Source organism: Vombatus ursinus, unplaced genomic scaffold, assembly GCF_900497805.2.
Source record: "Vombatus ursinus unplaced genomic scaffold, bare-nosed wombat genome assembly UNPS02006874.1, whole genome shotgun sequence".
Taxonomy (NCBI): Eukaryota; Metazoa; Chordata; class Mammalia; order Diprotodontia; family Vombatidae; genus Vombatus; species Vombatus ursinus.
Window position 1 is genome coordinate 10651123 of NW_020946652.1, and position 13486 is coordinate 10664608.

Here is a 13486-nt window from a genome sequence, read left to right on the forward strand (position 1 = left end):
AGGAGGAGGAGGAGGAGGAGTCAGGAACAGGGCCAGAGACCCGACCACACTTGTGACTCACAAATACCCCTGTCCCCAGAAGGGCCAGCTGCCTGGATAGCCACGGCGGGGTCCATGCACCCAAGTCACAAGAGGACCAGGTGGGAGAGCTCACGTCACAGCTGTCCCGAAGCCTTCCCGCAGGCTTGTGAGCAGTCAGGACCCCGCTCTCACCATCCGGCCGAGGTTGTCCTCCTGCCGTGACAGAGGCGGTGTCATAGAGGGAGGTGCTGCTACAGATGGTGTGGCTGTGCCGTCCTATCTCCCTATGACTCAGTTTCCATATCAATGAAAGGGGAACATGAATCCCGTTCTCCCCCCAGACACCCCAGGACCTGCCTGGAAGATCCTGACCTCTCAGCCCATTCTGCTGGGCACGGTGCGGTCACGACACAAGTGTCCCCTTAGGGAGGGCGTCCATCCTGGCGGCAGCACCGCCCACAAGGGCCAGAGGGGACACGGACGGAACAGCCTCAGAAGTCTCAAGACTGTGCCACCGCAGTATGCCAACGAGGGGGGGAGCAGGAGCCTTGAGCGCAGGGGGTCGTAGCAGGGGCACGAGCGGAAGGGACAGAGAGGGGCTGAGTCCTGGCGGGCACATCTGGACACAATCACCCGATGCCTTGACCTCCGTCGAGCCCAGGCGGCGCGGGATGGAGGAGGGGAGGGCAACACGTGGGGCTGAGGCGCCCTGGCGTGTCCGCCGTCTCCTGGGCTGTGGCCCTGGGCAGAGAGGCCGCTGTCAGCCGAGGCCCCGCTCCTCGGGGTTCATGGAACTGATTAGGGCCCCCCGCGCCTCCCCCTCCACTAATGGCTTTTGTGCAGACAGCACACAACGGGTTAAAAGCCTGTTTATGTTGGCGTGTGGCTGGGCCTTCCAGCATCCAGGGCAGCGGCGGGAGCCGTGGCGCCACGGCGGCCGTGCGGTCGGTGGGAGCGCCCTCCCGGGCCAGCCTGCTGTGACGGCCTCTATTACTCAGCCATAAAAGCTCGCTTTGGGCTGAAACTTGACGTGGGGCTCGCAGACCAGGGAACGTGTTGTTAAGAACCACTCTGGCCTTGTTTGGACTTGAGTGAAGAAGGAAAAAAGATGGAAGGAAGGACATCATGTTCTCTGGCCCGGGGCCTTGGGGCTCCTGATAACAGTCCCCAACACCAAGGAGGCCGGCCCTTCCGGGAGATCACACGTTTTCAGCCTGGTTTGGTTTTCTTGAGAAAGAAAAGGGCAGGTACATTAGAACTGGGGTAAAAATGCCAGGAATTGTCGGGGGCTTCCAGGGGCTGCCTCCAACCTCCCAAGGAAAGCCTGTTTTGTTCCCAGCCTGGAGCTCCTCTGTCCGGTTCCAGGAAAGAGCCCTGAGGGTGGCCTGGGGCCGGGGCACGAGGGAGGAAAGCAGCCTTAAAGGCAACCTGGCATTGCTCATGGAGCAGAGTTTCTTTCTGAGGTCTGAATGGTGATGGAGTCTTTTTCAGCGATCTGAGATCAAACTTTATACAGTCAAAAGAAAGGTCTATTTCGGAATCAATGCCTTCCTAAAGACGGGTCCTTGCTTTGTTGTTTTTTCCTCGCTAAAACCAGGCTTTAAGAACTATCACAATGCCCCTTGTCCCTGGGGAAGCCACTGGTAAATAGGTTGGACATTTGAACATTTTTATAGAAGGAACCCTGAGCGCTGAGGTCCCATCTCTCTGTCTCTCTGTTTCTGGCTCTGTCTCTCTCTCCCTCTGCTCTCTGCTGTCTCTCCCCCCTCCTCTTTATCTTTCTGTCCTCTCTGTCTGTCTCTATCTCTCTCTCTCTCTCCCCCTTTCCTCTTTATCTCTCCTTTCTCTCTCCCTCTTTGTCTCTCCCTATTTGTCTCTCTTTATCTCTCTGTCTCTGACTTTCTCTCTTCTCTTTCTGTTTCTCTCTCTATCTCTCTCCCTGTCTCCCGCTGTCTCTCTGTCTCTGTCTCTCCACCCTCCTCTTTATCTTTCTCTCCTCTCTGTCTCTGTCTCTCTGTCTCTGTCTCTCTGTCTCTGTCTCTCTCTGTCTCCCTCTCTTCTTTATCTCTCTCTGTCTCCTATCTCTCACTCTCCCTCTTTGTCTCTCCCTTTTTGTCTCTCTCTTTGTTTATCTCTGTCTCTCACTCTCTGTCTCTTCTCTTTCTGTTTCTCTCTCCTGTCTCTGTGTCTCTCTCCCTCTCTCTTCCTCTGTCTCTCTGTCTCTATCTCTCCCTCCTTTTGTCTCTCTGTTTCTCTCTCTGTCTCCTCCTCCCTCCATCTCTGTGTCTCTTCTCTGTCTCTGTCTCACTTTCTCTCTGGCAGCTTCAGTGGCACTCCCAGAGCAGAAGCAGAGAGGAGAGTCCCAGCTTTCACAAGACACGCTGAGCTGGGCACACAATTGAGTTTCTGTCTGTGTCAGCCCCAAGTCTATGTTGTTCTCACCCTTCAGACCCAGGCTGGAGGGTTCGGCCGAAAACCCGGAGGAACAGCGAGAGTGCTCTGGTCCCACTTGTGCCGGCCAAGTGGAGCTGGGAGGTTAAAGTCTATTCATTTGAAAACTGGAGCTGCCATCCTGCCACGTGGGAGCCATCCACTCTGGCTGGGCTTTTCACGAAGGACCCTTTTCAAACAAAGCTCGCTTTAGGGCCAGATGGAAGGGTTAATAGTTAGTGGACTCAGCAGTGCCGCCCTTGAGGGCTGCCAATGAAAATGGCAGCTGACTCCACTAGGGACAAGAATCAGGTGTGAAAAGCGCCTCCTCTCTCCCGTCCAAACTGTTCCATGGAAGCCATTTCAGGATAAGTGAAAACAAGAAAGTGCCCAGGGTGGATGGGGGGAGGTGGGGCTGGGGCACATGGTGGGTTCACGCTCCAGACTGCAGCAAAAGACCTCTGCAGATTCTGGTGAGGACTGGCTCAGCACACCTGGGATTGGGGCAGTGCTGGGCCTCGGTGAGTCGTCAAGGCTCTTTGCTCTACTGCCCTGGCCTTCTGTGCTATCCATCCCAAAGCTGGGGGGGGGGGAGTGGCTGTGGGGCTTAGACATCTCCCTTATAGGGGCAGCCAGGTGGCGCAGTGGATAGAGCACCGGCCCTGAAGTCAGGAGGACCTGAGTTCAAATCCAGCCTCAGACCAACACTTGACCACTAGCTGTGTGACCCTGGGCAAGTCACTTAACCCCAATTGCCTAAAAACTAAAAAAAAAAAAAGATATCTCCCTTATGTCACGACATCACTTGTCTATTTGAGAGAGAGAGAGAGAGAAAGAGAGAGAACATCTCCAAGCTGATTGTTGCTCCTGACTTTAAAAAGCCAGACCATCTGGAGAGAGCAGAGTGGCCCACTCAGACCCCTGGATCCCCTCAGACATCAAAGCGTCAGCAGAAAGGCGGCCTTTGTTTCTCTTCCAATCAGCCTAATTCTGAGTCAAGCACGGCATCTTCAGCTCGGGCTCTGAAGAGGCTCCCGCCTTCCCGAGATGAACTTGGCCCCTGCGCCCCGACTTTGATCAGCGATTTCTATTTCTCTTGGAGGGAGAAGGAGGCATGTGTCTCTTGAAAGCTAAGATCAAAGTGACAGTAAGCGGCCAGGCAGGAGCAAAATTACAGGAAATTACCCAGAACCTCCTTTTGATTCGAGGTAATGGGCCTACAGGGAAGGGTCCCTGATAAACAGCCGCAGCTCTCCATGGGAAGGACAGTGCAAAAAGACCGCTGGGCTCTGCCCCCGGGCAGCCGCCAGGCCCGGAGCTGGGGGCAGAGCAGCCCCAGAAGCCAACAGAGTCCCCTCCACCCGACCGCCTCCTCCGGCCCCGCTCACTGTGTGTGGCCACCGTGCCCCGTGGATGTGTGGTCACCACGCGTGTGTCTGCCCAGAGTGCCTGATGGCGGAGCCGAGCATTGGCAGCACCCCGTCCCCTCTGCCACCTGCCGGCATCTCCATGGAATAAGGAAACCAGGTCCCTACCCCCACCCCCAACTCCGGCCATCAGGCAGGGGCTGCCAGCTCCAGGCCCGCTAGAGAATCCATCCTCCTCCTCCTGGGATGCAGAAGCTCATGAGTGTTCCCAGACACCGAGGGCGTAGGACCAGAGCACTCTGGAGCCCCTGCAGACAGATGCTGTAGAAAAGAGAGCTAGGTCTGGAAAAGAAGGCCGGGATTCCATGCCCAGCTGTACCAAGCTGTGTTCTTCCTCATCTTCTCCTCCACCTAAGGGTGGTGCAGTGGATAGAGCACCGGGCCTGGAGTCAGGAAGACCTGAGTTCAAATTCAGCCTCAGACATTTACTAGCTTGTGTGACCCTGGCCAAGTCACTTTGTGCTCTTGGCCTCAGTTTCCTCATCTGTAAAATGAGGTGGAGAAGGAAAACTGCCCCAGTATCTCCGCCAAGAAAATCCCAAGTTGAGTCCTAAAGAGTCAGACACAGCTGAACAGGTGTGCAGGTGTGCAAAGTACTTTACACGTATCATCTCACTAGAGCCCCACAACAGCTCAGGGAGGTAAAATAAATACTGTTGTTGGCCCCCTTTCACAGACAGGAAGACTGAGGCTCTGAGCTCCAGTCACCCGATGTGGGTCAGGCAAGCTACCAAGTATCTGAGGCAGGATGAGCTTGGGTCTGCCCAATTCCAGTTCCAGCATTCAGACCCAGTGCCGCCTAGCTGTGCATCTTTGGTCCCGAAGGCAGGAGGCTTGTTTCATGGCAGGGAAGGGTCTTCCAGGTGTGGCCAGAGATTACCTGGAGTGTTGGGGCAGGTGGGTGGGGACGTGGGAGCGAGAAGAGGAAGGGGCGAGAAGTCAGCCCTGCTCCCCGGAACGATCCCGAGGGAATACCTGCTTCCCCGTCCCCAGGCGCTCCATCGCCACAGATGAGCAGGTACTCTGCCCAGAGGAGCAGGCACCCGTCGGACCCAGCAGGTAGCTCCATCCTCAGCTCCCGGCTCGCTCACCCCCACAGCCGGGCTGGCAACACCTCTCCTCTGAGCCTGCCCCTGCCTGGTGGGGCCCTGGACCGCTGCCAAGCTGCTGGGCAGTCTGCTTGCCTCACCCATCCTCCTTTCAGCCCCCAGCTTGACCTCCCTGAAGCCCAGGTCCGGCCTCGGCACCCCCTCCTCGGTATACTCCAAAGGCTCCCTATGGCCCCCAGCATCAACCATGAAAACTTCTGTCAGATTTTAAAGCCTCGTCCCCAGCCACCACCTCCCATGTAGTCTGCGACCCAGTGACAATCCTTGACCAAAACATCCCATCTCTGGAATCCTGGGCGCTGTCCCTGACCGTCGATGCTGGGAATGCTATCCCTGCGGATCTCACCATCATTCAGGCCTCCACCGACATCCTGCTCCTGCGGGCAGCCACTTGTTGCCCCCTCCATGCCAGTGCCTTCCCTGCAAGGTGGTCTCCAGAGGGCCCGGATGCGCGGTCTCCCCCATCAGACTGTGGGATCTTTTAGGGCACGGCCGTTTCTGCCTCTCTTTGTCTCCCCAGCACTTAGCACAATGACGGGCACTAGGCAGGCCTTCAGAAAGCCTTGCCGCCCGAAGGGCCCTCCAGGAGACGTCCCCTCCCCACCCTTCCCTCTACTCCCTACTCTGGCTTATGCTGAGGGAAGCTCTGAGGCGCCCCGCCCCACCTCAGAAAGGAGAGATCAAAGGCCCGGGCCTAGTGGCTTCCAGATCTGGGCAACGCGATGGGAACTGGATCCGTGCTGGTCCAGTGTGGTTCGATGGGATGAGGGGAGGGGGGAGTTGTCAGGACTTGGCCAGCACAAAGCGCAGACAGCCAGTCTGACCCTGAGCACGCTGGAGTGCGATGAGAAGGCCCCCATTCAGCTGCCCAGCAGACATCTTCGGCAGGGCGCACTGCCAAAGGAAACGGAAAGTGCCTCCAGGAGGGAAGAGGCACTGGAGCGCGGGGGTCACGGCTGCACCCCGCCCGGCCACGGAAGCCTGCGAAGTCAAAAGAGAAGAAGAGGAAGAGGAGCGCTTCCCGGGGGCTTCTTGGGATGGCCTGAGCCTTGGAGTCTTTGGATGCCTTGGAGGGGGCCTCCCTCTCCTAGGGTGGAGCCCCCACATCTGCACCTTCTCCTCATGGCTTGCCTACTCTCTCCCAGGCCCGGGGTGCTTCTACATGCCCGCCCCACTTCCTTCTCAGACCTAGGAGAAGTGTCTCCTACGCCCCTGACCTGAAGGCTTCCCTAGTGATGCCGCAGCCCAACGTCACATGCACATGGCAGCATCTGGGGGGCCTTGCCATCGCTGGGCAATCCCTATTCCATGTGGATTTTGGGCAGAAATCCATCCATGTTGGTGGCCCCCCTTTGGGAGTATCTCTTTTTCTGATGCCTCGTGAAGCCAGTGAGCAGAGAGTTTCCCAGAACATTAGCTCTGTGACTGCGTCATCCAAGGACCCTCTTGTGATTGTACCATGAGGACAATAAGATGCTTTCTTCTTGCTGGGGAAAGACGTGAAGGCCACACTTTGTTCTGCATTTTCAAAGTTAGAGGATTATTCACTGTTGCTGTGTCTGACTCTCCGTGACCCCATCTGGGGTTTTCTTGGCAAAGATACTGGAGTGGCTGGCCATTTCCTTCTCCAGCTCATCTTACAGATGAGGAAACTCAGGCAAATAGGGTTGCCCAGGGTCACCCAGCTAGGAAGTGTCTGCGGTCAGATTTGAACTCAGGAAGATGTCTTCCTGACTCCATGCCCAGTACTCTGTGCACTATGGCGCCTCTGGCTGCCCCCTGTGACCTACAGCCCCACTAAGCCCTACAGACTTTTTCTCTTCAGGGTCCTCGCACTGAGAGCTCTGGTCTGTGAGCAGGTGGGAAGCGGTCAGAGGCCCGGCCCCCGTGGAGCCGTCTAGCCACGGTGTCCCCAGCCTATGCGCGCTGCCTTGGCTGAGTGTGCCGGTCAACACCGGGGTCCAGCACCGGCACCTCTTTCTCACCCCTCTCTCTGTCCCTTCTGTGCTCCCCAGCCCCTCCCAGGGAGCTGACGGAGGAAGAAAAACAGCAGATCCTCCACTCGGAGGAGTTCCTCATCTTCTTCGACCGGACCATTCGGGTCATCGAGCGCGCCTTGGCCGAGGACTCCGACATCTTCTTCGACTACAGCGGCCGGGAGCTGGAGGAGAAGGACGGGTCAGTGGCGGCCGCCCCAGGGCTGGTTTCCCAGAGCTCCCAGAGCACAGGGCAGCCACCACGGGAAGGCCAGACGTAGGGCCGCCCGGGCTGCTGGGGAATGCTTTTGAGCTGATGGGCGGGTGTGTCTGTCTTCCTCCTGGGGCTCCCCAAAAGGGCACTGAGGGAGCTATTCCTGACCTTTGTGGCCCCTGGGACAAAGCTTAGGAAGACAGGCTGGGGCTCGCCCCAACCCGGCCTGGACTAGTTGGGTAGTTATAGGCAAGCCCCTGAAAACCTAGGGCCCACACGACTCTCCAAGACGTGAAGGTGGAGATGCGCGCTCATCTGCAGCTGGGGAGAGCATTTCCACACTGGGTTTTCCTTTCACTGAGGCCCCCCAGGTGCAGACTAACAATAATAACTGATGAGCCGGTGGGAAGCGCCTGCTAGGGAGAGGAAAGGCCACCACAGAGCCAGAGGCAAGACATAAATTACCCTGAGAAGTGGTCTTGAGGTCAGATCCCAAAGAGAACAGCCAGTGTGGCTCCCCAGAGGCCTCCAGGGGCCTGACAGCGGAGTTGGGAGGGCTCCCTCCTCTCGCCATGCCCCGGGGGCAAGTCTCTGAACCTCTTAGAGCCTCAGTTTCTCTAGCTGTCAAGGGAGAAAGTGGCCTAAGTGACCTTTGCCCCCTGGAACATCGGGTCTTTGCTCCCACCTCCTTGGGAACAGCTGCTCCTTAGCATCTCCTCTAAAGGCCCGGGGCAGAGGCCCAGGCTTGGTTCTTGGCCAATTTGCATTGGCCGACCACTTTCCCTGCTGGCTGTTGCTGCCTGGACAACCATAGGGTTCTTCTGTCTAGGCACTCAATGCTGTGCCAGGTATATGGTGCTGGGAGTGTGGTGCCATCCCTGGCGTGTGGCACTGGGTACACCATGCCAGGGGTGCCACACAAGTTTACAGGTTATGGGGCTGGCAGTGCCAAGCTGAGCAACAGCTCAGTGATGACCCTTCTGATCTTCTCCACCACAGGGATGTCCAAGCTGGGGCAAACCTTTCCTTCAATCGCCAGTTCTATGATGAGCATTGGTCAAAGCACCGGGTGGTCACCTGTATGGACTGGTCTCTCCAGGTAAGAATAATTGCTGGGCAGGGTCTGACTGGGTGGGTGCTGAAGAGCAGTGTCTGGGGTTCCCCCAACTCCAAGGCCACACTTTGGTGAGGCAGTTCTGTGCCCCACACCTGGACTGAGGACAGTGTCCCCAGAGACCTTGGTGCTTTTATGGTTCCATAGTCATTATTCCAGATAAATCTCCACATGCTGCAGAGAGCCTACTTTTCTGGCATATTTTAGTGGACACATGTAAAAAGTCATATTGAGAAGTGTCCCTCATTTACCTATGAATGGGGCACCCTGGGCAGCTGCCTGCCTGACCTACCTCTTGTCCTGGGCTTTGGGCGAGGATGGGAGAGGTGCCCAGGAGTCCAGGAGGGTGCCAGCCTGCCAGGAGGCAGTTCAAGATGGGAAAGAAAATGTCCTAGAAAGGAGAGGACACCAAAACTTGTACCTGAGTGGGGACCTGTGCCTGCTGCCTGCAGACCTTAAGGATGTCCTGAGTGTGTGTGTGTGCGCGTATGCGTGTGCACATATGTACATGTGTGCATGTGTGTATGTATGCGTATATATATATATACATGTGCACAGGTGTGTGTGTGTGTGTGCATGTGCGTGCACCCCTGCGCATGTGCATCCATGAGTGTGTGTGTGTGTTCCTGAACACACATCATTCTGCACATGCCTTGTGTGTGCTGACCTGTGTGCACCTGTCCTTCCCCAGCAGAAGGTGAAGCCCTCCGAGGACTTTGCTCACTGCCTTTGTCTCTCTGGGATCCAGCATAGAGCCTGGGCACTCGGGGTGCTTCCTTTGCATTTGTTGAACCACGTAGGGTTATCCCTGAGTTAGGGGCTAGACCAGGTCCCTGATCCCCCTTCAGACCCTTCCTGGAGGGAAGTGAGTTCAGTTCTGGGCCTCTGGAGGCTCAGGGTATCCTTTGTTTTGCTGGGAGTTGTGGCTTAAAGCAAAGGTTTTTAACCCAACTTTGGGGGAGAATTTTGAAAAGGAAGTGAGGGGACCCTAGTGGGAAGGCCTGGGTCTCAGCCTGGCCCCTCTGGAGCTGGGTGACCGCCTCGCTCTCATTCTGCCTCCGCTACGCAAACTGTGTCTGCCTCTCTCCGGCTGTGGGTTTCAGTGAGGTCTTCGAACATCCATGACATCCACAACAGGCTTTTCCCCTCTCCTGCGGTTTGCTTTCGATGCCTCAGCCAGCCATGGCGGAGACTGCCAGCAGAGCTGGGCCCTGGGCTCCAAAATGAACTTACTGAGGTCTAAGGACCAGCTTGGCTGTTAGGAGAGGTGTGCTGGGGGCAGCTAGGTGGTGCAGTGGATAGAGCACTGGCCCTGGAGTCAGGAGGACCTGAGTTCAAATCCAGCCTCAGACACACAACGCTCACTAGCTGTGTGACTCTGGGCATGTTGCTTAACCCCAATTGTCTCACTGAAAAAAAAAGAGAGGTGTGCTGTGTTAGCAGGCTGAGCACAGGCCTATGGGCACAGGCACCTCTGGGGCCACACCTGCTGGGTTCTAGTCTGCCCTTAGGACTTACCTACTACGTCATACAGACAGGCTGTGATTGACCTTGGTAGGGAGACCTCCTGCCTGCACACATGACCTCACAGATCCTTATTCATGCAGTAATAGCTATCGTCCCCCCCACTCCAGAATCTGCTGTGGCTCCCTATCGCCCTCGGGATCAAATACAGAATACTCTATTTGGCATTCACCCTTCGTAATCTAGCCTTGTCTTGCCTTTCCAGCCTTGTCACTCCCCAACAGTGGACGCTGGCCTCTTGGCCACTGCATGAACAACCCTCCATCTCTCAGTTCCAGGCATTTGCACTGGCTGTACCCCGTGCCTGGAATGTTCTCCCTCTGCACCTCCTGGCTTTTTCAAGTCCCATCTTCTGCAGGGAGCCTTTCCCAGTCCCTCCTTATTCCAGTGCTTTTCCTCGGTTGATGATTTCCAAATTATCCTTTCCATAGCTTCTGTGTGCCTGATTTGCTTGCCTTCTCCTCCCAACAGACAGCGAGCTCCTTGAGAGCGGGGACTGTTTTTACATGTAGCACAGAGCCTGGCACACAGTAGGTGCTTAATAAATGTATATTGCCTGACTGACATTTGTAGAGCCAGGCATAGGGAGAAGCCGGGGCAAATTCCCAAAGCTGAGAGGAGTGCTGTGGGTGAGGAACAGGAAGGACGTCAGTGTCCCTGGATCGCAGGGTCTGTGGGGCGGGAGTGGGGACGGCTTGTCAGACAGGAGAGGTAGAAAGGGTTCATTTGTGTTTGATCCTGGAGGTGATGGGGAGAGATGGGAGCACGCTGGCAGGTAGAGAGTAATTGCTGGGCTGGGGCCAGCATCGTTAACCCAATTATTGCCCTTATCCTCTTCTTTGCCAGGTGAGGGGATGGCCAGAGCCGTGGAGCAGATATCTCTGCCCGATGGTGGCTTGTGCCCAGACCAGAGGACTTTTGAAGGGTTATGGGGGGGTGGGACACAGCTGGCCTCGTCTTTCGCAGCGAGTCCTGCCTTCGGCCCAGAGGCGTGAGTGCGGCCCACAGCCCCCATATGCCTGCTGCCCCTGGCTAGAACTGAGGCTCAGAGGAGCGGCTCCACCCTGCGTCTGACCGCCTGAGTCCTGTGCTTACGGGATGTTGGAGGATTCTGGGCCTCCCTGGCTAATTGTTCGGGTGTGGTCTCTCCTATCCAGTACCCAGAGCTGATGGTGGCATCTTACAACAGCAATGAGGACGCGCCCCACGAGCCTGATGGAGTGGCCTTGGTCTGGAACATGAAATTCAAAAAGACCACACCTGAATACGTCTTCCACTGCCAGGTAGGAGGCAGGGTCTCAGAGCATCTCAGGGCTCTGCCCACCAGACTAGCCCCAGCCAGGGCTGCACTGGGGGAAGGGGGGTGAACAGCAAAGTCGTGGGTAGGGTGAGCACAGCTCCAGGTGGTGACTGTGTCTAGGGAAGCCTACCTGTCCTTCCTTGCCCCTCTTCTCTCCTCCCCCGCCTCCCCTGCCTGAGGAATGCAGGTCATTTTTTTGGTCTGTTTACCAGGATCTGTTTCTTTTTGTTTGTTTGTTTTTGGTGAGACAATTGGGGTTAAGTGACTTGCCCAGGGTCATACAGCCAGTGAATATCATGTGTCTGGGGCCGCATTTTAACTGACTCCAGGGCCAGTGCTCTATCCACTGCACCACCTAGCTGCCCCAAGAATCTGTTTCTAAGACATTTCACTCATGAAAAAGCAGCAGTGGCCTGCTTCCTCTGACTGATCACAGCGCAAGCTGACTCACCCAGGTGGCCAGCCACTCCTGCATCCCATCCTGTGCCCATTGCCAGGCTTACAGGCCGACAGTTCACTCTCCAGCCTGAGACATGGTCAGAGGAAAAGGTTAGTGTTCAAGGCCACTGCTTCAAGTGGTCCTGGGTTGCTTCATTGTCATCAACTCCAGTGTTCTTGGGTGGTCAGCAGGAGCTCTGAGGGGGCTTCCCCTCTTGCTCAGGGGCTTCCGTGACCAGCCCCTTCCCTGAGCTCCCCATGGAATTCCTTCCTTTTCCCCCTTGACCCAGAGTAGGTTTGAATGGTCAGATAGCCAGACACAGCCAGCATGGATGTTTCCATCTGCCTGCTGAGGGTGCAGACCCTTCCCCCAACTCTGTCCTGGAGTCCTTCTCAGGATCATGGCAGGGACATGCCCTGGGCTGTCTCTGGCCCACAGGCTTGGCGCCTCCAATGCCAGATGCCAGAGGGGGTGGGAGATGGATTGTACGGGGGCGTCAGAATGTACCTGGAAGGGGGGACGTGTAGACCTGCTTCGATCCTGAAGTTTTGTGTTGTTTAAACCTCAGGGCCTCACCCGGGATGGGAGGCAGTGTGTGTTTACACTTGGGTTCATTATCGGATGGAGCCGTGACTGGGGCTCAGACCATGTTGTTCTAATTTTCCCAGGTCTGCATCATGCTAACCAGCCTTTCTTGGGGGACCCTTTGAAATAGGAACATTTTATTTTGTTCAGAGTATCAAATTTGGCTCTTTCTGTGCGTGTCAGCCTGGAGTCCTAATGATGTGCAGACTGGTCAGAGGCTCACAGAATGTGGAGGAAACATGAAACAAGTCGGGGTGTGGGGTGCGAGGAAAGCTTCTGGACTGACTTTGGAGCAGGATCAGTCAGGCATGGGGAGGGCCCCTCCTGCTGAGGAGGGGGGCGCACGCAAACCTCTGTGTTCCCAGGCGGTGTGGGTCAGTGCAGACCAGACTGGCTGAACAGATTGTGGTCATCCCCGGTCTGGGAAGAGCCGCTGTCCCCCCAGGGCAGGCCGTGTGCCAAGGAGGGCAGCTCAGTGTCCTGATGTTCTCTCTCATCGGCCTCTGGGAGATGCACTGGGGCCCCGGGCAGCCCACAGGACTTGGGTTCCAACCCTGCTTCCCACACTTCCTGCCCGTGTGCCCTTGGGCACATCTCCACTTCTGGGCCTTGGCTCTCTCATCGGAAAGATGGGGTTCCTTCCAGCTCTGGATCTAGGAGAACTTTCTGGGGAGCACCAACTAAAGATGTCGGCTTCTCCCTCTTCTTGTCATGAGGGCTGGCAGGGGGTGGGGAGGCAGGCCTGTGCTGGGGGCTGGTCCCTCAGGAGGACCCTGGACCAGCACCTCTCCAAGGTCCTGAAGCTCCTCCCATGTCTCCTCTGTGAAGCAGGGTGCACTAGTCCACTAGCTCTTTGAGACCCCAGCCAGTCAGTCACTGAAGCCTCAAAGTGGCCTGCGTCTGGCTGGCACAGGGGCCGGTGGGGGAAGAGGGTAAGCTCCAGGATGGCACTTTCCAGACAAGGGAGGACTTCCCTGTGGGCCAGGGAGGCTTTGGAGGACACCCAGTCTAGCCCATAATATTTGTGCGTCTCTCTCAATAACCTGTCAGTCAGCCTGTACTCAGAGATCTCCAAGAAAGGGGAGTTCCCCCTCTCCAGGGGCTGCCTAGGCCACCATTAGGAAGTCTTTCTTGACCTCAAGCCTAAATCAGTCTCTCTATCCCTTCCCCCATGGCTCCACTTCCTGCCCCTGGGGCCCAGCAGAGCTTGGGTGCCTGGCTAGGTAGCACTGGCCAGGACCAAGAGAAGGATCCTGAGCCAGGAAGGGGGCAGGCCCATGTTGGGGGGGGGGGGACAAGGCAGGAGGGAAGTATGGCCAGAGCTGGGTTGGGATGAGAGCAGAGAAT

General features: G+C 56.7%; 1 protein-coding gene across 3 annotated transcripts in view; it reads left to right on the forward strand.

Annotated features, from left to right (window-relative positions):
* The window catches only part of DYNC1I1 (dynein cytoplasmic 1 intermediate chain 1), a 187890-nt gene that overhangs the window by 102284 nt on the left and 72120 nt on the right, over positions 1–13486 (forward strand). For all 3 annotated transcript variants that reach the window (XM_027848896.1, XM_027848895.1, XM_027848897.1), the window contains 3 exons: positions 7003–7165; positions 8177–8276; positions 10973–11098. In XM_027848896.1, coding sequence (XP_027704697.1) covers positions 7003–7165; positions 8177–8276; positions 10973–11098 — 389 coding nt within the window. The remainder of the gene's footprint in view (positions 1–7002; positions 7166–8176; positions 8277–10972; positions 11099–13486) is intronic.